Source organism: Drosophila hydei, unplaced genomic scaffold (genome assembly GCF_003285905.1).
Source record: "Drosophila hydei strain 15085-1641.00,03,60 unplaced genomic scaffold, DhydRS2 tig00000172-arrow-pilon, whole genome shotgun sequence".
In the NCBI taxonomy this organism is placed as follows: Eukaryota; Metazoa; Arthropoda; class Insecta; order Diptera; family Drosophilidae; genus Drosophila; species Drosophila hydei.
The window spans coordinates 2,437,882-2,461,749 of NW_022045682.1; the positions used below are offsets into that span (position 1 = coordinate 2,437,882).

The 23,868-nt window shown below is 38.6% G+C and overlaps 3 protein-coding genes across 5 annotated transcripts in view; all 3 read right to left on the minus strand.

The window, feature by feature from the left end:
* Positions 1-5,644: 5,644 nt before the first annotated feature.
* LOC111602454 (ribonuclease P protein subunit p30) lies at positions 5,645-7,413 on the minus strand. The gene is made up of 4 exons (XM_023319514.2): positions 7,077-7,413; positions 6,957-7,025; positions 6,216-6,490; positions 5,645-5,918 (listed from the first exon to the last, which is right to left on the minus strand). Exons 1-4 carry the CDS (start codon positions 7,353-7,355, stop codon positions 5,645-5,647), a joined length of 897 nt encoding a protein of 298 aa, XP_023175282.2. The 5' UTR covers positions 7,356-7,413.
* A 332-nt stretch (positions 7,414-7,745) lies between these two features.
* LOC111602492 (zinc finger protein 93-like) lies at positions 7,746-9,771 on the minus strand. Its single transcript, XM_023319558.2, has 4 exons — positions 9,274-9,771; positions 9,045-9,218; positions 8,297-8,448; positions 7,746-8,241 (listed from the first exon to the last, which is right to left on the minus strand). The coding sequence occupies exons 1-3, from the start codon at positions 9,459-9,461 to the stop codon at positions 8,313-8,315; spliced, it is 498 nt and encodes a 165-aa protein (XP_023175326.1). The 5' UTR covers positions 9,462-9,771; the 3' UTR covers positions 7,746-8,241; positions 8,297-8,312.
* A 280-nt stretch (positions 9,772-10,051) lies between these two features.
* Positions 10,052-23,868, minus strand: part of LOC111602532 (tRNA-dihydrouridine(16/17) synthase [NAD(P)(+)]-like) — a 31,167-nt gene continuing 17,350 nt past the window's right edge. Inside the window, exons 1-5 of one of the 3 annotated variants that reach the window (XM_023319659.2) lie at positions 12,974-13,030; positions 11,495-11,921; positions 10,992-11,436; positions 10,761-10,938; positions 10,052-10,701 (exon numbers count right to left, since the gene is read on the minus strand). In XM_023319659.2, the coding sequence (XP_023175427.1) occupies positions 10,201-10,701; positions 10,761-10,938; positions 10,992-11,436; positions 11,495-11,921; positions 12,974-12,985 (1,563 nt within the window). In that variant the 5' untranslated portion in view covers positions 12,986-13,030 and the 3' untranslated portion in view covers positions 10,052-10,200. Of the gene's footprint in view, positions 10,702-10,760; positions 10,939-10,991; positions 11,437-11,494; positions 11,922-12,973; positions 13,031-23,868 lie in introns of those variants that run through there. The other 2 variants (XM_023319660.2, XM_023319657.2) reach the window with 2 other exon arrangements.

The following is a 23,868-nucleotide window of genomic DNA, read 5'->3' on the forward strand; positions in this document are numbered from 1 at the left end:
ACGAGAGAGAGCGAGAGAACGCGCGAACGAGAGGTAATGGAAGAGAGCATGTTAGCTGAGCGCCGGCTGACAAGAGAGAGAGCGAGAGAGCAGAAACAGAGCACAATAGCGGCGAGTAAAAAGAAGAAAACAAAGAAGAAAAAGAAAAAACAGCCCAACAAGTGAAAAAAATAACAACAACAAGAACGTCTGGTAAAAGCATAGCGTGCGCTAAAGAGTCAGCCAAAAGCGAAATTACAAAAGCAAAGCGAGTATATCACGTGCTGCCACAGCCACACACAGCCGATAGCACAGGCCGAACAGAATGAGCAGTGGCGACGGCAGAGGTGGGTTGGGGTGGTTTGGAGCAACAGCAACAACGTGTGCCGGCCTTTGGCGGCAGAGACTGAGCGAGCAGCGACGCTAACTGAGGCGCCAGCCTCATGTTAGACAGATGGCCGGCAATGTTGGAGGCGACTGAACGACAGACTGCGGCGTCAGCGGCGGCTTTCGTATAGAATGAGTGTTGAAAAGAGACGACCAGTTGACAAGAGCAGTCAAAACAAAAATGCGAATGAACTGAACGAAAAGCAGGGCACAATAGACGAGACGATTACTTTTTGGAGTTGGTAGAAGAAATTGTTGCTGTTGTAGTTGTTGTTACTGTGAATGCTTGTTAGTTTGATAAGTTGGGTGGTGGTGGTAGTATGAAAGCGGAGGCGGGGGGTTGAAAAGCGAAATCTGGCAAAACGCCTGCGACCGACTGTGAAATGTAACGAACGCGCGTCGCGTAGATACAACAAAAAGCGTGTGTAGAGCAGCAGCAGCCATGATGGCGAGAATGGCCAGCGACAGCGATGATGACGAAGACGGCGACAAGTACAAAACACGTATTAAGTATGCATGTGCATGTGTATGGGTGTATGGGTGTATAAGAGTAGCTGTGTGTGTATGAGTATTGGAGATTCGCATGATTCGTGCAAATTCGCCGCATAGTTGCCCTGCTGCGGCGGCGGCTGCCGTTGGTATGTTGTTTGCTCTTGTTGTTGTTGGTGTTGCTATTTTATTCGCATATCGTTTAAGTACGCGCGCGTATAAGTATGAGTGTGTATGTGTGTGAGTATTGTATCTGTGCTCTGTCATGGGCATGGGCTGCGCGTGTATTTGCCTGCGAATGGGTATGCGTATGTTTGTGTGTTGGTGCGTTGGGGTCGTCGTCGTTCATATGTTTTGCTTGTTGTTTGGTCGGTTTTGATTCGGTTTTGGATGGATGATATGCTTTGGCTTTGGATCGCCGCCTGCCTGCCTACTGCTTCTGCTGCCTTTCATCCATCCATTCGCGCTCTCCATTTGCCGTTTTGGCTCTCGCGAACGACGACCGGTCATGCATGAGTGTCGAGTGTAAATGTATGTGTGTGTGTCGTTGTGCTCTTCTTGCCGTGCTTCGATGAATTGTTTGCTTCAGTTTATGCCGTTGTCGCCATAGTCCAAGTGATTCGACGTCATCATCGCCGTCGTTCTCATTTGCACGTCAAGCAAAGCGCGTTGTAGTTTTATTACTTTAATTTTTCGCCGCAGCAGAAATGCCCAAAAACTCAAATGCCAGGCCGGCCTTTGCTCTCTTCTTTTACTATCTATCTCTCTCACCCTCGCTCTCGCTCTCGCTCTCCAACTCTCAGATGCAGTCGTTGTTATTGTTGTATCACGTTGTTTGGGGGCGCGTGTGACGTTTATTTTATTATTCTTTTTTTACTACATTATTTTTTTTTGGTCTTCTGTCCAAGCAAAGAGTTGATTGAAATTATTTCAGCTTTGTCGGTACGTGAGTGTGCGTTCGTTTTTCGCTCAATTCGTGTGGCTGTGTGTGGGTTTGCTCGTTCATTTTTATTTGCTGGCTGAGTGACTGACTGCTGGCAACGGCCGCCTTGTGCTTGTGTATGTGTGTCTGTGCTTGTGCTTGTGTGTATCTGCTTTTGGTTAAAGATACATAATTATTTCTAAAAAGCATTTTCTGCCTTGCCATTGTTGTAAATTTCTCGAAATTTCACGTTTCGTCTATGCATAGCATTCGCATTTGAAATTTCATTACCGCACCCAACTTAATTAACTATAATTATAATATAAAAAGTACTCGCGCCTAGGTATCGGCTATTTGTATATATGTATATATTTATATATGTACGTGTATATATATTAGTATAGTTGTATATCTGCTGTTTCACTCACCTCTTTGCTTTTGGGGGCTGCTAATCCGTTAGACTTTTTGCGTGTTTATTGCTTTGTAGTTCACATTGAATACTTTTTGATTATGCATTCGTTTCTGGTTTTTTTTTGTTTGCCCGATTGACAGAGCGCGGCGTCGAACATATCGATAGTTATGCATGCAGCGCCATTTGCCTTTTACGCGACATCGACAACTTTGAAATGTGAATGATGACGAACAATGACGGATGGCGAATGCGAATGGCAACAACAAGAACAACAATGCTAATTCGAGTGTAGATACACATACGAAGCAACACATGCGAAATAATAATTGTAGCACAATTGCACCAACAACATTTACAACAATAACAAAGCGAAAAGAAGAGAAAGAAAAAACGACGGCAATAGCAGAAGTAGAAGTAGTAACAGAAACGGACGCGGCGAAAACTACAAAAGCGCAACGACTGAGCTGAAGCTGCCCATTGCTGCTGCTTCTTCTTTGTGTTGCTGCTGCTGTGACTTAAGCAAATAGCTCACACACACAAATACAATCACTCGCACACACACACACTCACGCGCGATAATTACAATTAAACATGATATACGCACAGCACTCGGCTATTGGGGCCGGCATTCTGTCACCGTTGCCAGAGCCAAACACAAAGAAATCGATAGATATTGCTGAAAAAATAATAGGCGTACATATGTACGTATGAGAGGCAGACGTGAAAACGTTTGTGTAATTGGAAAAGGAAAAGCAGCCGTGGCAACTGATTGGGGCAAAGGCAGAATCAGCTAAAAAGAAGTCATGAAGAAAAAAATTTTTGTTACAGCCGCCACAGACGACGAGACTGCTGCAATAGCTGCTGTCATCAGTGTTGCCAACTTGTCAGAAGACAAAACAAAAAAGGCTAGTTTTGGTGGCAAAAGAGCCACTCTTTAATTGGACTAACCCCAAAGGTAACATATACTTGACATGTTCTGAGCGTTCAATTTGTAATATATGCAATATACGCGTGCCGTGCATGTATTAAATTTATATTTGACAAAATAAAATTGTTAAACTTGAAAGCTAGCCGTAATTGGCGCATCGTGTTTAATCTTACATTTATATCGCTCGTCAGTCAGATTTTGGCGTTAAATAAGCGAAATTGGCAGCACTGCTTGATGATGGCGCCCGTGAGCGCAATGAAAATTTACGCTCTCATCAATTGCGCGTAGTGCGAGAGAGAGCGCGCGAACATAAACAGCGAGTGCCCCGGCTAGAAAAACGTGTGGCTGCTGCTAGCCTATGCGTGTGTGTGCGCAAAGGAGGTAGACAAATGACAAACAGCGACAGAGACAAGACACATCAAATGTAGAAAATACAATGCAAAGGCCATATTAAGGGCCGGCAACAATTCTGCTTTGTCATTGCACACAAGCGCACACATACACACATATGGGCTAAATGGATACCGTTGCATGCAGATGTTGTCTGTTTATCCTGCAACTGTGCAAACGCGTAAATCAGTGAAAATACACACACACAGTATATGAGGGACGCACTTACACATACACACTAGCTCACTCACTTATTACTCGAAGCACGAAATATGAATAGAGCCCAAGGAACAACATCACGCAAAATGTACGCAGCGGGGGCGCGCAGCAGCCGAACTACATGCGACACGAAAACGACGACTCGAACAAGCAAGCACATTTGCACAGGTGTGTGCATCTGCATGCGATTGTGTGGCAACGCTGCAGCAGCGAGAGACCAATACATACACATTTAAAATGTATGCTGGCTGCGAAAAACGGTTTTTGTGCTTGCAAAATCAACGCGGGACACACGCCACTCACCAAATACAACAAAAATAGTTAAGATACAAAAACAAATGTAGCAAGAAGCAGCGGGCACAAAGAAATGAAAATATAAATGGCGAACTCGCCACGGCAAATAATTACAAGCACAAATATAAGACATTTTATTGCAGTCGCACTTACACACACACATGCCAAGAGCCCACCAAATAACTGTGAAAATGGGCGAAAATCATTGACAAGGCGCCGCACGCTGCTGCTTAGCTGCGTTGCTTTGTCGCGGCAGAGCTGCAGCGGCATCAATTATCAATTTTTTTTGTCTCAAAAGTAAAATAACAAGAAATTAGAAATGCAAAACTAAATTAAATAAAATTAAGCGGCGCCACCCACACCCACACAAATAAATTATTCGCCGAAGCAGCGTAAACGAACACACACAGTCACACTCACATGCATATGCACAGAAAGACAAAAAGTCAGGGAGGCAGCAATCATTATTATAATCAAACATCATCATCAGGCGAAAATCGAGCATCGCCATCACATTCACTCACACACATGCATGCGTGTATATACAGACAACTGCACAAAACTCACACAGTGACAGATAGCGATGTCCATTTTTAATTATACAAAAAGGTAACGAAAAAATTTTAAATACGCTGAAGAAGCCACTTCATTGCGAACGCATTTTAATTCACGCTTTGAACTGCATATATATAAAAATATATATTCATTTTACTTTGATTTATAATTTTTTTGTCTAGCTATGCCAATTAATTAACACATATACACACACACATATATATACATATATATACACATGCACTTGGCCATAATTCGGAAAAAACAATTGAACGTTGACTGCGACTGCGGCTGCTGCTGCTGCGGTCGTCGTCTCGCGAAATACATATTTCTTTGCCGTTTTTCTCGTCGTTTGGGTTGTCGTTGTCGCCGTCGTCTTGTACTCTCGCTCTCTACTTCTTTCACATTTTTTTCTTCGTTCGAGTGTCTGGTTTTCGTATCGTCGACTTTGAAAATCATATAACATTTGAAATACGCTCAATACTCGTTTCGTTTTTAGCGCAAATTGTTGCCGGCAACTTTATTTGCATTTTGCTGTTACATTTAATTAATTAATCAATTTATTTTTGTCGTTTTACGCAAATTTTTAGCAGCACTTTGTCAGACATGTACGCACCACATCAAAGACCTCCATTTTGTTTAGCAGCGATTAGGGATGACCGATATGTGCTAGGCGCATATTGATATCAAGTATTTTTAAAGTAGCGATTAATTGCACTAACATGCACTCGAAAATACGTGCTACCTGTGAGCAAATTGTTGTGTGTATAGAACAGAATATATAAGATTAACGATTATTCTAATTATATTCCATATTTTCATTGTGTATCACAAATCTGTACATTGTAAAATCCAAAAATAGTCGGACAAAGTTTACTATCGTTTTCGATAGCATACTATCGATACGATAACTGCGTTTCAAAGTGCGCGCACTATGTAGGACCGTAGGCGATTTGAAATTCGAGAATAAATTTTACAGCTTCGAGAATTTTATAGATATTTTCCATATTTTTAAAATGGCCTTCTTCCATTATACGAATTGTTTGTAATAAAAAGTAATATGTTTTATTTATGCTACTTTCAGTCTTTTATTGGCTTGACTACACTCTCTTTCTGGTTCTTCTTCGCTTGTTGTTTCCTTAACTAAAGCATCCATTTCATCAGGCACATCGTGGTCACTTTGATTCTCATCGGAACTGTCGGAGAATACAATTGGTCCATTACCTTTAACAAACATAATTGTTTTCCCCAAACGTCTCGATTCGGCGCGTAGGAAAAGTTGCCGACAAAACCGATCGATTGCATTTTTGCCTTGATTCTCAGATAGTCCAAATATATAGGACCTGTAAAAAGATAGGGTATATATAGTGTTAAATATGGAAGACTTGCATGCTTGGCAAACAGATTGAGGGTAATATATAATATATATATATATATAATATATTTTAAGGAATATATAAAATCTGTGTACAGTGAAGACTCTCTGAAGTGGACAAGTAATATCTTTAAAACATATATTGCTTTAGAAAACTGACTATAAGTTTTGCAACAGATTGGATAAACATATACTACTGTACCATTGTTTGGTGTTAAACCATGACGAGTTTTCACTGTACAGGGTATACATAATTCACGCTTACAGATTGGCCACATCGTATGGTCCGCGTAGTTGGAATTCGTGTAATGCACCACTACTGAAGATAATATTTCTTGATTTGCCTTTGGTGCAGTAGTTCTGTGCCACCTTAATCATATCCTTGCGATTATTAGAGTCTGCTATAGCGGGCGAGTATTTTATCTCAAAGTACATGCCTCTTCTCACTGCAATGAGATAGGGTTTACGCTGGACAAGCAGACGTGAGCCGGCAGTTGGATCAAAGGTAATGATATCGCCATTAAAAGAGGTGCAGCAGTGCTGTAATGATTAATCCAAATATTAAATGATATTAAAATTTGGTTTTAAACTAGATTTTCATGTAATGTGTTTTGTGCTTTCTATACCTGTTCTACTCTATTTACGTTTCAAAAGTTCAAACGCTTTCCAGGCGTCGGATGCGTTGTGCTTTTATTAATCAGCTGTGCTTCAAAAAATAGGGATGACACTTTATCTGAAGTCTTATCGATATTTTTCATTTTTTAATTCAATTTAGTAATATTTTGATTTTGAATAGTAATTTCTAATGCAGCTTAAAATAATCGTTATGCGGCTTAGAAAATGTTTGCATAAATTAATGATCGATTCATCAATATGTAAACAAAGCTTATCGATTAAAAATTGTGAAGCCTATAAATTTGCATGGAAATATTTGCGGCATGTGAAAAGTAGAGAAAATGTATGTAAAGAATGCAAGCAAACTTTAACATGCAGCTGATCTACTTACAGTTAGCGCTGCCTCCGTTTTGGGTTGTCCAGCAATTAGATTAAACTTGCGCAGATTTAACGAAACGCCCTAAGACATTTTGGTTATTTAAGTTAATATTAATTTCATCTATTTGCTTACCATTGCGTGCGACACATTCACATCCACATATAGTATAGTTATTCGCTGCAATATCTTTAACTTATTGGCAAACTCCTGGCGTATATTTTCTATGTTGTGGGGCTCGGGAAACATTTCGGAACCACGTTTGCCAGGCTCCTTCTTGCTGTGATCAAAGCTCTGTTCAATTGCTATCGTCTTATAGCCCAACTCGACCAATTCGTTGAGTAAACCACGCAAAACCTTGTCATCTTTGTTGTAGGGTATGCAAAAATCGTAAAATCCATTTGTTTGCTCCATTTTTTGTTCAAGCAACAGCCGCAGCCGCAAAACGTGCCTACAACCAGAGCTGCTGACAAGAAGTTATCGATGTTTTTAATATCGTACAGGAAATAAGATATTCTTGGCGCTAAATTTAAATTGATGCAATATTGATTCAGAATGAATATTTATTTCCATTTAGATTTTGATCAAGTTAATATGAAAATTGTAATTAAATACGATACATTGAAACTCTTCCGGGATGGCAAATAGTGAAAATCGAATTGTGGGCAACGTACGAAGCGACAATTAAAGCTTTGATTTGCCACATCGATAAATGATTAATTCGTTTTTAAAGGATTTATGTCACCATGGTTTAAGTTTAATTTTATACCATTTATTAAGAAAAATGATTTTTAAATTGTTTTAATGCAGTTAGTGGTTTTAATTTGTAATTGGTATAAACGATATTTATGCAATTATTAATCGAAACGTAATGAACGATAGTCACGAACTTTTTCATTCGTTAAGTTCAATTGTTGTTTCAACTTACTCTAAATGAAAATTTTAAATTCATAAATTATAATATAATTCATAGGTATATCCACGTTTTCCACCAACTTTCCACAAATGCGAGGAAATTTCCCAAAATCCAGTTATCGGTCGTCCGCATACTTTGCATGGATAGAATAACATTTGCTTACAATTTAAATATTATTTATAAAGTTTGAACTTAATAATAAGAACGTGGTTTTTTACAATGGTTAAGAAATGTTATTATATTTGTTTTAGTTCTTTTTATGAGCATATTTACCCAAACCTAAGTCCCATCGAAACTTTAGCATCAACTATCATTTTCGGATAAGTAACAACTTTTATTTCAAATGCTGTTTAACTTTCTTCTTTTCCAAGAGCTCATGCCAACCTGTAAGTGTATCTAATATGTGAAATTGTCAAAGTATAACATTATCTTAACTTACATTTTACTCTTTACTTTCACACCGAGACGCCCACAGATCGGCGCTTTACGAGCATAGAGGACGAGTTGGAATTCGATCTATCTTGACCTTGTCTCGAGCTTGGATTGTCAGGACTTTCAGCGGCTTTCAGCTGCGCCTGCCGCGTGTGAATTCTATAGAAGAGAAAGGCAATGACTTAGATGAATATAGCTTATAGGATATGTTAACAATGAATTTAGGGCTTTAACGGGCAATGTACAATATTACTTCACAAACAAGTTCATAGCCTTCTGGTTGGAAGTGCGCGACTATGAGATATGCTGTTACTTTAGAAACATTTTGATGGCACTCTAGTTGGGAGTGCTCGGCTATATGATACCCCGAACAATCAAGTCTCCTAACTTTTGTAGTTTGTTGGCCCGATTAAGAACATATATATTTTATGGGTTCAGCCACGCCTTATTTTGCCTGTTATTCTCTCGTTTCATCTTGTTTCCTGATTTTTGATCTTCTTTCCTTCCATGCCATCTCATCTTTCCTCTTCTTCTTAGACTTTAACGAAACGTGAGAAGTCTAAAGTCGCAATACATGTTCAGTGCATTCTCAGAGTGTTTAGTATGCATTCAATAGATCTATTCTTGACACTATAGAATTATATATATATATATATATTATTAGGATATCTGTGTCCTAAACAGAGCTTTGGCTAACCCAGTTGACAATGTTTCTTAACAACAACAGTTAAAGCTCTAACTGTTTTTGCACTCACACTTTATGCCTTGTCAGCGCATCCTTGCGGGCAAAAGACTTGCCGCAGGTGTCGCAATAATGTTTATTGTCCGCATGCGAGGCCGCATGTCGAGTCAAATTATCCTTGCGCTGAAACATTTGGGTGCAGCCTTCATATTGACAGGGATAGACATAGACAGAGCCGTGGGCAGTTCTGCAAGTAATATGGATTAGTATTTCCACCTTTTTCTGCTAATCGCATCATTTACTTGAAATGTCGTCGCAGCGACTCGATTGTCGAGAACATTTTGGTGCAATTGCTGCAGCCCCATGAAACAGTTGGCGCATCTGGATCGTTTTCTTTGTGCGTATTTAAATGTCGTTTCAATGCCGACTTATACCAAAAGGCCTTGCCACATCCAGGCTCATTGCATTTAAAACTCCTATTCTCATCCATTTGCAAATTGTTTTCATTAATTTTTAGTTTCTTAGCAGCAAATGCCAAGTCTAGTTCCACGTTAAGAAAAAAACTATTTAATGTGTGCGTTGCTTGCGTGGGGGTTAATACCACTTAATAGTTGGCTTGGTTTGCAATAATTTTAACTATTTGGATATTCACTGTTTCTTATGATTTAATGAATAAATTCATTTGTTATTCTTTTTTTGTCTTGACATAAATTGTTGATTGATTGATCACAAAATTATTGAGGTGCGGAACCAGTTCACGCTCCTGAAGCGTTGCTTCCTTAACAGAGCTGCTTGTGCTTCCGTTATCGGTAACTTATCGAAATACTGAAAAAATACCACGTGCACAGAAATTTACTAAAATTCACCGAAGACAAAAATCAAAATACTAAATGAACACAATTCAAATTTAACGAAAGTACCGGCTGTAAGAACTAATTTAAATTTAAATCTAACTAATAACTAAATGAATCTATGGAGAAAGACAAAGTTCAGCCTCAAGTTAACATATTCTTGTATATTTATAAGAATAAATTAAATAATTTTAACTCGATCTTCTATAGAATGTCATTTATACTTAAGTACTAATTGCGTGAATGAGAAACATTTAATTATTAATTTTTTTCTTTCAAATTTTGAATTTTTTATGTGCACAGCAAGACATAGGAACAAGAACTCGCACAATTTCTTACATTAGACGTTACAAATTCGCTATGATTCCAATTCCGATATCAAGAAACATTATCAGCTAATGCTGGGTCATCCCTATCGATAGCTGTTCGATTCGCAGCTGGAACGATGGGAACGGAGTCGTTGTTATTCTCCTGCCTGCAGTGGGCTTCGAACTGTTTAGCCTTGGCACGTCGCGATTTTATGAGTATGCCATGTCCAGGACAATCGCAATCATCCGCATAGCATTTGTCCCGGCAGCAAATCCTGCACAGACGAAATTCACACTTGGAGCCCAACGGATTGGCGCACTGTTCGCAATACTCGAGGTGCCGTTCGTGACGCAGCTGGAACTGGGCATCCGTTTTGTTAGGGCGTCGCTGGCGGCGTCTCAGTTTCTTCATGCGCTTCCTCGATATTTCATTCCCAGCATTGTCAAAATACTGCCGCTTAGTGCGATTCGGATCGACGGCTTCGCGTTGTTTCTCAGCGATTTTCTGCCGGTGCGATTCAGGCGAGGCACGTATATAGGGCTGGCACAACCAGGGCTGCAGCATGGGCAACTGCAAGCACAGAGAGATGGTCAGTTAGTCAATGACGTACATGCGATAGCTACACTTACCTCCTCTCCACCATCGGCACTCATATTCACTTCCATTTCCTCCGGTTCATACTTTGTGACGCCTGTGTGATATGGTTCGTATTTCTCTTGCACTTTGGCCACAACGGCATGGAACTGAGTGAGCTGATTGCCCGTTGCCAGCTGTTCCCGCAGCTGTGCATTGGAACGTATGTTCATGCTGCAAAAGGTAGGCGGTTAAAATCTATTAAAGTCGAAATGCTTTATGCTTACATATGATGAAAGAGCTTGAAGAGATGCCCGCGTATGTAGGAGGTGGGGCAGGGATATTGATCAACAAGTTCCAAGTACTCTTTGGCCATTTGCCAGACAGGTGGCGCAATGCCCTGAAAGAGGGCTGGATTATGTAGATTACCCTCAGCGCTCATAACCCCATCAACTCCCGTTTCGTCCAGACAGCGATGCACATCATCCAAACCCAATATGTTGCCATTGGCAAACATGGGTATCTTTACATGCTGTCGCACATCCTTGATGTAGCTCCAATCAGCGATGCCTGTTAGAGGTCCTTTCTGCTCTCGAGTCCGTCCGTGCACGGTCAGTAATTGACAGCCGGCAGCCTCCAGCATTTTAGCGTATTTAATTGTCTTTTCCCGATCCTCGAAGCGTCGTATTTTACAAGTCACCGGCACCGAGAGTTTCTCATGCAGCGTTCGCACTACAATGGAGGTACATTTAAGCCATTTACCATATCCCCGTATCCATATAATATTTACCAATCTCTGTCAACAGCTCCCATTCGTCCTGTAGAAAGGAGCCGTAGTGCCCTCGCTTGGCTATCGCCTGTGGACAGCCTAGATTAATGTCCACCGCATCGCAATGATCTTGTGCAGCTAAAGCAGCCTCCAATATTTGCTGTGGATCATTGCCACAGAATTGTATGATCAATGGTCGATCCTCGGGACACGTTTGCAGGGCATCCTTGCGATACTTTAGATCAGTGGCAAACAGATTCGCATGATACATGGGTGAATAGCAGAGCTGGGCACCATAACGCCGGCAGAGCATGCGCCATGCCAATTCACTTTGATCCACCATTGGTGCAACCACATAACGTGGTGCGCCCAACACGCTATGATAGAAATCATAGCCAGCCAACTTAGGCGCTCGATTCTCATTAACCATTTCCGGCTGCTGCAATTCCTATGCAAAGAGAAAAACATTTTGATTTGAAAATCAAAGAATCATATTAAAGTTGTTCAAGATCTTCATAATATGTTTTCCCACAGATTTGTCAGGAATTACATATTTCAATCAATTAGATTTGTAAAAATAAAAGTTCACATTTAAATAAAGCCGGAAATGCGTAAGACTCTTCGATAAACGATAACAATTACTTGGGCACATCTTGCACATACTCATTTACAGCAAATTCTTATATCGATCCTTTGAGTAATTATTACTCATGCATTATTGTTACCCGCGGCGAATTCATTTTTTTACTGTTCTTTGACATATGAAGCGGCGTAATTGACAAACTTGTACAGTGCTGCGTGCCATTGTGAACAAGCCGCTGGGAGTTCTTTTTTCCAACTGCTACACACAAGCTAATTAGCGGCACATTAGCTTTTTGCTAAAATATATAAAAAGGAAGAGAAAAACCTAGGTGCGGCCGTGCGGTAGTAGTTATACAAAGCGCAAAGCCAAATAAATTTACAAGGGCCACCAACTGTGGGCGTTTTTGACGAATTACTTTAAGTTCGCTCCAATTACGAGTGCATGTATATGTAACTTTGTGAGTATGCCTGTGTGTGTGTGTAACAGTGCCCTGAACATGAGCTAGCATGTATTTTCACTTTCCACACGATGAATTCGCTTTCGAGCGAGCCGCGTGCAAAGCAGCGTGAACAAAATGCGCATAAATTCAGTTACAAGGCAAATGCAACAATAACTAACAATGAAGCGCTAATTGAGTTATGCTACGAGTTGCATGCACTTGCAACAAGCTACGCAGCTTAACGAAATTTTCAATTTAGCCATCGATACCCATCAGCAGACATCACGGCAAAGTTCGTTTAAACGGCTTAAAGCAGTGTGTAGAAATTACACTGTAGAAAATTGTAAGTTATATTTTAAGATTCGATCTAGTATATATAATACTTGCGTAACTGGATTTAGCTGTAAAGCTGATTCGCGACCGACATGCACCGAACAGCAACAGCAACAAAAACTTTTTATATTGAAAGTTTACTGACCGGAATTGGCATTGCAATTTTATCAATGGCGGCAGCAAGTTCTGCTCATCCTCTGCCTCCACCCCGCATGCTAGAGCGGAGAGTTTTCGTTCAATACGAGAGTGTTGAGCAGTGAAGCAAGCAAGCAAACAAATGAACGCCTAGTTCCTGAACAACTTACATGTTGCGTTCAGCTAACACAGCAGTAGTTGTTCAGTAGCCATTTTTAAAGAACCTGTTGTGAACGCAGCGACGCAACTCTAATGCATGTTAAAGCTCGTTCGTCTTTTGCAACTTCTAGAAAAGTTTTTCTACTTTTATTTATTTTCCGCTGACAATGCAAGGCATTTGCGTGTAATTAAAGTTCTTAAATGTAGCAAAAAGTTTTCGTTTTCGGTCGGAAATGTAAATTGCATAAGTATTGCGAAAAGGCGGAGCCAGGCGTGCCGTGGCAGCCATGACAGATGTTGGCTGTGTCATAATTATGCCCAAATTACGAGAAACTTGTCCAGAGGCAACGACAACATTTAGCCTAAGGGGGCGGCATTGTTGTCTGCCTATGCTGCACAAATGGGCATTTTGCAATTAAAAACTTTTCCAAAAAGCCAGACGCGGCCAGAAGGATAGAGCGATAGAGATAGAGAAAGTACAACTGCAACAAGAGGAAACTTGTAAAACATTGTTTTAAAAGGAGCAATCACAGGATAAAGTTAGTTTCTCAAAAACTTTCTCTTAAATGCTCTTTCGCTGGCTTAGAAGTAAAGTATATATATTTTTAATCGATATATAATTGTTATCGATAAGCATTTTTTAAAATAGTAAAGTAAAGGACTATTTGTTAGTTATTTAATTTTTTCATTTTATTTCATTAATATTTGTCCAAAGTTAACCCAACCTCACTTTTCTCTAGTAAAGAAAAAAATAATTTGATTAATTTTTCAAGTCTTTTGTCTTCGCTTCAACTTTTAACAAAAGCTAAAGAAATTTTCTTGGTAACTCAAAAAAACTTGTCAGCTCAACATAACCTCACTTCTCTATAGAGTATACGAAGCAATGTAATTGCTCTAACCGCAAAGTGACCAAAAAGAACTGAAATGCACTTTAGTTGAGTAATTAGAGAACCGCAGATAAAGTCAGCCAAGAGCGAAGTTTATTTATTATAGCAAAAGTTTTCTGAGTCAATTCCTTTCGATTTCCGACGCATCAAACATGGAAACTCAAATCGAGAGCAGACAGCAGCATCGAGATAATTAATAATTTCCGCGCTAATTAAGCCGAAAATCAATATCAAATACATAGCTAGAGATATATTTATATATATTTATCTATATGTATGTGCTTGTAGCTGCATTCAGAGAGCGTGCCTGGCTTTCACTCGATAACAAATGGTCAAGCCACACACTCACAGTGCTCGGGCAGTCAAGCATGGACCATTGGATGCTTTATCATGACAATATAGCCACGCCCACCGCCCCCTTCGCCACACTGGAACATACATTTCGTTGCAACTGCTGTTGCTTTTGCACAGCTATTCCCAGACAGCCCCCATTGCCCCGCCCCTTTACAACGGCTGCAAGTCATATTTGTACTCTGCTTACACGGCAAAGCAGAGTATATTAGTATAGATTTTTTTTGTATATATGTCTGGGAGCTAGACTTGATCTGCAAGCACAGTTTGACAGGCGTGGTTATAGCATAACTTCATACAGTTTGAGAGTCATCAAAGAAATTAGTAAAGTAGTCAAAAATTAATTTCCCTTAGATATTGTAGAGTATTATTCAGTCAGTACTGCTCGTTTGTTGGCTTTATATATATATTTTTAATTTACTATGGCACGCGTTCAGTTTGCAATTTTAAAAATGGTTTCAACTCGCTAATCGCAGCGGGCCACAGCATTGTTTATTCAATGCTCACCTTTCGCTCACCTTTGCATGAAAAATGCAAAGGAAAAAGCAAAGGAAAATAGGAAAAACAAACAGCGCTGGGCAAGTGCTGAATCAATTTTTTTCAATCATCATAAAAAACACAAAAAAAGAAACCAATACAGTGTTGGTTGTCGTAAAAAAACAGTGTTGCTTAAGGCTTATAAAGTGTCTCGAGCGTAGCTTCGATAAGTCCCAGGTTTACAGCTGCAGTGGGATATATGCAACAAAGTCTGGGCAGATCTAAAAGGCAAGCCAAATGAAAATGAATATAAAAACTATAAGGCACGACTTATAGATACCCTGCAGACACCAAAGTCACCAAAACTTAGTTAAAAAAGTAATCAACTCAGAACATTTAATGTGAAAATTTAAGTACTTAAATTGCAAAAGACTTTGAATAAGCTCGACTAATACATACCCATTAATTGTAAATGAGCAGTTCGAGGTTAAATAATTGTAAATATCACATCATAATTATTATATTATTATATTACATACAATTTCAGTTAACAAGCAATATAGACATTTGAAAAAGCTTGCTAGACTTCATGATACCCTAGAAACGCATGCAGAGTATGCTGTACTAGAGCATACTCTGGCTACACATCATATTTGATTGCAGCACTGTTTAGAGAGTATGCTGAAACGTACTATGCTCGACTGCATGATACCCTGGAAAACATAAATAGCTTTAGTATGTGTTAGATTTAATGTATAACTGACAAAAAGATAGACTTCTAGAGTATGTTGTAGTGTAAGATACCCTGGCATCACATGAAAGTCTATACTTTACTTTAACAGAGTATGCGCAACTGTAAGATATGCTAGTAATCTATAAAAGTATTTTTTACAAGAGTTTACTAAAGATATCCAAGATATACAGGACATATATGAAATTCATTTATATATATATTATTCACGTTTTACAGGGTATTCGAAACATAGTAACTGTCTTATATATTATACTCTGTCCATATCATATTTTACAGGGCATTCGAAGCGTAGTAACTGCCTTCGCCTTAGCTTGACTCCCTCTGCATCATTTTCAACTGCTGCTGCTGCTTTACAAACTGCCTCGCCACGCCCCCACACGCCTTAAAGGGAAGGCCACTCGTAAGCCAAATAAAAATTATAACCAATGCGCAGAAAAATGTGAATTAACTGAATTGCATTCAACGAGGCGTTAAATCCTTTGAAGCAGTTGTATATAGGTGTGTGTGTCTGTGTGTTTATGTATATGTATATGCACAATGGAGGAGGTTGGAGCGGCCAACATTAAACACTGAGCGAAGACCCTAAAACTTGCCAAAAAAAATTGCCCGCAATTTGGCTGTTGGCTGCTGTTTTATTGTCCTCCGCTGGCGTCTGTTTATCTTGCTGGCAGACTGAGCCGAAAGATGACGCCAAAATATGACCTCATTTTGGGCAGCAAACACACATACTCACACACACACACACACTCGCACACACGAAGTCTCTTAGACTCGCCCATTGAGAGCTTTGGCAAACATTACGCATACGCCATGTGGCACGGGTTGAGAAAATTGTTTTTACACCGCAGAGCTCGAAAGCAATAACAAACTGCAACGAGCGTGTGGCAAATGAAAAAGTTTTACTAGCTTTTGTTTTTGTTGTGCTTTTCTTTTTTGTCCAATGACATTTCAAGTGCTTTTTGAAGTGGGCGTGTAAGCGGTCCCTTTGCGTGCTGCCACAGAGGCAAAGGCACCGAGACAGGCCATATAAAGGCAGAAAATGTCCATTATTTCATTGTGCTGCAGGTGGAAATTGCGATTAACCTATTAAAAAAGGGCCAGCAGCTCAAAGTGAATTAACTTGTCGCTGCTCTAGCGCTAGCTACGGAATTTCCAATTTCCCATTTCCATTTCCACTAATAACGGTTGGGTTTCATTGCTTGCCATGCTGTTGGAGTGGGTCCAGCCTTTATGGATATTCATTTAATATTTAACTTGAAATTAAATGAAATGTTTTTTTTTATAAAAAATAAAAGTTCCTTAAACTTTTATTTTTTATAGCGCTTTTTTGCATGTTTTTGAGATGGGCTTGGGTTGACTTTGACACAAGAGAAGCAGCAGAAAAAAATAAGAGTTTTTCCATGCCAGTTTTATAGTAGCTAAGCTCATTAAAGAATTGTCTATACTTCAGTTAAGCTTTGCACACAACTCTGTCGCATTAAACGTGCCAGATAAGCTAATGTTTGCTAACGATATATATCGATGTTGTGCATATGACAAAAGTTATCGATTTTTTAAAAAAAGTTTGAGCCATGCCTGTTACAGGATGATCTATATGTACCTCTTAGCTTAGCGTTAGGCGTGCATATACATACGTACACACAGGCTAGCGAACTAGTCTACTTTTTGTGTTTTAAGAATCTATCATATCAGCTCATTTGGGATAGCTGCCGCGCCTACTTCTGCTTGCTACATGCATTATAGAGCACTCAACTCTTGCCCTATTTCAAGGGCAGCTTACTCAAGTTGTCTTTGCTAAGTTCTTAACAAGATTTTAACGCAATTTGGAACTAGTTCAATTCAACTTTTTATAGCTAACAAATTTATATTTATTTTTTATATTTATATAATTTATAATTTATAGTTATAATTTACAGGCTGACGTAGTCAAGCACACTTTCGACAGGCATAAAACAATTCTTGATCAAATGGCAAATCTTATAGAATATTTCAACAATGTTATCGATAACTTAAACAGCAGCTTTAAAAGACTTATCGCAAATAGTAACACTCTAGCTTGGTCGTCCTATAGTGACAATTAGCTGCACTTAATCTGCCTTATTCAAATGATAAATCTTGTAGAATATTTCAATATCAAAATGTTATCGATAACTTAAACAGCAGCTGTAACAGAGTTATCGGAAATAGTAACACTCTGGCCTGGTCGTGCTATAGTGACAGTTAGCTGCACTTAATCTGCCTCCGAGCACAATTGAAATAAAAGATAGTTCAGAATGTGTTCAAGATGCTGCTTAATGAGGTTAAATGTGGAGGCTTTGTCAGCAGCAGCAGCAGCAGCAGCAGCAGCACTTGGCATTTCCTCTCAATGCGGTTGCAATTGTCAGCAGTTGACTTCGCTTGGCTTTCTGCAATTGGCGTTTGCCTCGTGTTATGCAACGAGGTCAAAGTCAGGGCGCTCTGCCAGCTGGCAGGCGGGCAAGCAGTCAAGCAGTCAAGCAGTCAGGCAGTCAAGCAAGCTAACAGGCATTCAGGCAGGCCAACAGTTTCTGCTCCTGCAAGCCGCGCTGACGCAATAAACCATAATAAAAGACCGCATTGTGCACAAGGCTCAAGGACAATGCCGGGTCAGAGCCCAAAAGCTGTAAGACAACAACACGAAGAAGAAACAGCAGCAGAACAAAAGTTCTCCACAATTTGGCGACGCTTTACAGAGGGGCCTTACTCTAGTATTCTGAGAGAGGCAGGGAGAGGAGAAGTGGAGAGGAGACAGCCCCCATTGATTGCAGTTAGGTAATCACAGCTGCAGCTACTACTCGAGCCCCCTGGCAATTCAAATTTTGCAATTTATTAATTATTTTCGGTGTACATCTCGCATCCCGTGTTGCGGCCCAGCCCGAAAACGTTGATGGAATTTTTGTTTTTGTTTTTGTTTTTATTACACAGCTCATTAGAACTAATGATGCTTGTTCAGCGCTGTCAGGGCGCAAACGGGCTAACAGCCTAACAGACCAATGGCAAAGCCAGAGCCAGAGCCAGAGCCCGACCCTAGCAGCGAACGTAAGCAGACAAGTTACGAGCTCAAGGCAGGTGAAGGTGAGGGAAGTATTAGGTAAGTAGATAACCTGTAAAAGGAAGCAAAACAGATGAGATAAATCGTAGAGGGGGGGCGAGCAAAAAATTAAGAGAGGGAGAGAGAGAGACAGAGAGAGAGAGACAGAGAGAGAGAATGGAAGATTGAAAGAGCGAGAATGAGATCGAGAGATAGAGAGAAAGAGATAGAGATAGAGAGAGATAGAAAGAGTGCGAGAGATAGATAGATAGAGAGAGAAAGAAAGAAAGAGAGAGAGAGAGAGAGAGAGAGAGAGATAGAGAGAGAAAGCTAAAGGGAGAGAAGGGAATATTGAAAGAGAGAGTGAGATCGAGAGATACAGAGAAAGAAAGAATGAAAGAGGCAAAAAGAAAAAACGAATCACAGAATGAAAGAGCGGAGGAAAGAGAGAGGAAAAGAATGACAGAATTAAAGAGAGAGGGAGAAACACAGATGGAAATCAGAGAGAGAGAGAGAAAGCAATAGAGAGAAAGATAGAGAGAGAGAGAGAAAGATAGAGAGAGAGAGAGAAAGAGAGAGAGAGAGAAAAAGAGAGAGAGAGAGATAGACAGAGAGAGAAAGAGAGAGAGAGAGAGAGAGACAGAGAGAGAGGGAGAGAGAGAGAGAGAGAGAGACAGAGAGAGAGATAGGGAGAGAGAGAGATAGAGAGATAGAGACATAGAGAGAGACAGAGAGAGAGATAGGGAGAGAGAGATAGAGACATAGATAGAGGTAGAGATAGAGAGAAAAAGAATGATTGAATTAAATTGAGAGAGATATTGAGAGCAAGAGAGAGAGGGAGAAAAAGAGATACAGAAAGATAGAGATAGAGAGACAGAAAGAGAGAGAGAAAGAAAGAGAGGCAGAGTTAAGCAGAGATATATAAAGAGAGACGGAGATGAAGAGAGCGAAATGAAGAGAGCGGAATGCAAAGAGACGGAGATGAAGAGACATATACAGATGTAGTTCTGGCAGTTAGATATAGATACATAGTTAGAGAACTATATGAAGGCAATAGATAATCAATGGGATGAGCAAGTAGACAGTTAGATAATAGATATTAGCTCGAGATAGGTAGATACAAAATAACAGAATAGAGAGATAGGCAGGTCTATGGACAGATAGCCAGTCAGATGCCTGAATATATAGATAGAAGAAGAAGATAATAGAAAGCTACATAATTTGTTTATTTATTCTTAAAATATAGATACGCTATATAGGAGTACATATAACTAAGTTTGTATTATGTTGCGCCTTTATCCAGAAGTTCCTTTAGAGAAACATAAAAAGTTGTAGTAATTTAACGATTTTATATACATTTGTGCATACTTCTAGAGTAGCCTAATCTACCCCATTCGCGCACATCTCGCAAGGGTGTTTTTTGTATAAAAAAGTCAAGCGTTGCGCAAACTTGAGACTTGGACTGACGAGGCGACTGTAGAGGCAAACGAGGCGTTAATGAAGCAACTGCCAAGAGCAGCATCTGGCTCAGTTACTTATGTATGTATACCCCTGTGTGTGTGTGTGTGTGTGACTGGGCTGGCGTGTTATCCTGGCACTTAATTATATTTGTACTCGCATGGCCCAGACAACGACGCCTGATGAGTCCAACAAGCAAATTGAACGTGAAATCCACTGATTGACTACGAGCCAGACACTTGCAGTGTGTGTGAGAGAGAGGAAGGGAAAGAGAGAGAGAGAGAGAGGGGAGCTAGCTAGAGTTGAAGTGTGAACTAAGTGCTCTGAGCTGTTCAAGCTCTGAGCACTTGCAAATGCGCATTTCGTAGCTGCATTCCTTGAGGTGAAAAGCAAAAAAGAAAAACAGAAAAAACCAACAAGAAAAATCTAACAAATGGAAAAACAAATTGTTGTGCCAGCCGCAGCTTAAATGCGCTGCAAACTGAATGTTACAATAGATATATATATATGAATACATACGAGGTGTGTTCGAAAAGTATATTGAATGTTGAATTTCATTTCATTTCGTTTAAGGTGTTAAGTTGTTTCACAGGTGCCTGACCTCTGCTGACCAGTTGAACAAGCTAAAGCCACTTGGCTTGGATATATTTTGGCTGCTCTTCGACTTTTGTCTATGCTCAAAATTGTAGCTAAGAAACTGCAACAAATTTCTGACCAAACAGCAGACACTAATGATAAGCGGCGGTTGAAAGAACGAGCCCCAGGCTAAGGTTGCAGAGTTGAAGGCGACCTCAATATAGTAGCTGAAGAAGAGTAATAGAAAAGCTGTTGGCACACATGGCATAATATATAGCTGGGGATTACTTTGTATAGATATTCATAAATAAATATAAAAAGTATTTAAAACTGTTCTAAAGACACCAAATTCGTGTTGCTCCTTGAACAGAGCTCATATATCTTAGCTAAAACTATAAATTGTATATTTTATTTATTTTATTTTATTTTTATTTTAAGAAATGTATAAATTGTATATTTTATTTATTTTATTTTATTTTTATTTTAAGGAATCTATAAATTGTATATTTTATTTATTTTATTTTTATTTTAAGGAATCTTTAAATGGTATATTTTATTTATTTTATTTTTATTTTAAGGAATCTATAAATTGTATATTTTATTTATTTTATTTTTATTTTAAGGAATCTTTAAATGGTATATTTTATTTTTATTTTAAGGAATCTATAAATTGTATATTTTATTTATTTTATTTTTATTTTAAGGAATCTGTAAATTGTATAATTTATTTATTTTATTTTTATTTTAAGGAATCTATATTTTATTTATTTTATTTTTATTTTAAGGAATCTATAAATTGTATATTTTATTTATTTTATTTTTATTTTAAAGAATCTTTAAATTGTATATTTTATTTATTTTATTTTTATTTTAAGGAATCTATAAATTGTATAATTTATTTATTTTATTTTTATTTTAAACAGTTTTCTGTGCATATACAAATACTATATCTTTAGCTTTATACAAAGAAGTGAAATAAATATGTTTTCTTATAAAAACTTTTTGAGTTTTTTAAGCTTTTCAAAAGCGTGCTAGGCTCTTCTATTGATCACTGCTGTAGTAGATAATTGCTAGATAAGATAGATAAGAAGATGAGGTCACTATTTCAGCTACCATAAATTAAAACAAATATTCGAATCGGAAAATGTTAAAACTTTCACATAACATCTAGCTTATTTATATGCATATAACTTATATATTTAACAAGGCCCATTAGTTAGCTAATATGCCTCAAATGTCAGCGCAGTTATCTATGAACAGAAATCGCTTTGGCTGCCACGAAAAGGCGATTCGCAGTTGAAGTGAACGTTAAATGAATGCGAGAAGTTTGCTTGTTAAATTTGTTTATTTGTTATTTGACTGCCAGCTGTCCATGTGTGTGTGTGTCTATGTGTGTGTGTGTGTGTCTATATGTGTGTGTGTGTATATACTTATGTATGTACATGCGTCGCACAAGGGACAAACGAGCCAAATGACACGTTCCCATAAATCCTCGACGTTTTATTGCCGAGTGCGCGGCTTAAGGCGAAGCAAATGTGAAAATGTGTAGAATATAAATATGTATATATATATGTATATATATATATATATACATGCATACATGTGTATGTGTGCGCTGTCACATTTGTGTGATTTGTTTGGCCGGCACAAACATATGACGTTTCCAAGCCTAAATGCCAAATGGCGAAAGGCAAACGGCAAATCATATACACACACACACCCGCACACACACCCACCCACACACCTATAAAAAATACCAAGCCTGAACAATTTACTTTGTTAATTTACGCAAGTATTTGCATAAATAATGCATCAAGCCGCGCACTCCAACGGCCGCTCTCAGTGCAGCGCCACGCGGCGTATACGCAATATTTATTTATTAACTATTTCAAACACAAATTGCCATGCAATTGATAGCTACAGCTTATCAATAATCCATATGTATACAGATAATCATATATATATTATTCTTATTGGGTGCACAAGTATCGTATAATTGTCTGTTATTAGAGAAATGAAGTGCAATGAGTTGGGTTAGAAAATCAAATGAATTGAATAGAAATTTATTATATTTATATAGTAAATTAAATAATATAGAATATATAAATATAATATAGTTGATGGTTAATTCAGTTATTTATTAAATGCATGGCAAATGTGAATTTAGTTTGTGATTTATGTGAGAGAACGCGGGCATGGCTTGGGCTGGCTTGGCGAACCACGATCAGCTGAGTTGATCCTGGCCGATCTCTTTAACTGCCTGTCCGCTATTCACAAGTCTATCTATCTGTCTTTTCGTTTATCCATCTCTAGCAAGCTTTCTACAATAGCTAGAATATGATTTCATCATTTCGTTACTCGATTACTGATCTCACTACAGTATTATCGATATATATCGATCATTTGCTGCAGTTTTGCCAAAATTTAGCTTGAAGACTTAAAGAGCTCTGTAGAGACTCTATGTTTATTATATAAATGTAATATTTATTTATTTATATGTTGTTTTTTTTTAATAACTCCTTGCTAGTTCACTTAAATATTTTACATAAACTCATTTCAAATAGTAAACAATGCTTTGGTATACACAAACCCTGGCATATCATGATTACGCTCTAACAATTTCATTAAATATGTAAAGCTCTAACGGAAGTTATTCAATAATTAGTTAGCCATAGTGTGAGAGCTGCTCAAAGAAGAAAGGTTTATGTCTTTGGGAGTGTGTGTAAGTGTGTGTATATGTGTGTAAATATACAAGGTATGAAGGTAAAGTGTTAAACAATTGAAATAGCAACTCTGATTAGAGTATCGCTTAGTCAGGCACTCCCTACCAAAGCACTCTTAACTATTTTTTAAAGTCAGCTCAGATGAGAATACTTAGAAAAGAAAAATCTTTAACAGAAATTCTAAAGTTTTTTATAATAATTTTAACTAATTTTGACTAGAAATAAATCCAATTTTCAGCTTCTTCTAGTATATTACATCAGTTTATTATTTTATGCCAACAATACGGCACTATGAAAGCTTTACGCTAAATGTGATACGTTGGCAAATATGTGGCTAAGTAGCCACGCCTTTTACTAGCCGGGCCGATAGGACAAACTTTTGTGGCCAACTTTGATGGCTATAAAGTGTATGTAGAGTAGAAACTGTGCGCCTCATCTAGCAGCTCAAGTCAAATGTTTGAGTTTAGCAGT

Coding starts and splice junctions, on each gene's coding strand:
- LOC111602454 (XM_023319514.2), bottom strand. CDS start 7,355: ATGGAGCAAACAAATGGATTTTACGATTTTTGCATACCCTACAACAAA. Junction 6,491..6,956: donor AAACGGAGGCAGCGCTAACT/GTAAGTAGATCA, acceptor TAATCATTACAG/CACTGCTGCACCTCTTTTAA. Junction 5,919..6,215: donor CCATACGATGTGGCCAATCT/GTAAGCGTGAAT, acceptor ATCTTTTTACAG/GTCCTATATATTTGGACTAT.
- LOC111602492 (XM_023319558.2), bottom strand. CDS start 9,461: ATGGATGAGAATAGGAGTTTTAAATGCAATGAGCCTGGATGTGGCAAG. Junction 9,219..9,273: donor TCGCTGCGACGACATTTCAA/GTAAATGATGCG, acceptor TATTACTTGCAG/AACTGCCCACGGCTCTGTCT. Junction 8,449..9,044: donor GCGCTGACAAGGCATAAAGT/GTGAGTGCAAAA, acceptor TCTCTTCTATAG/AATTCACACGCGGCAGGCGC.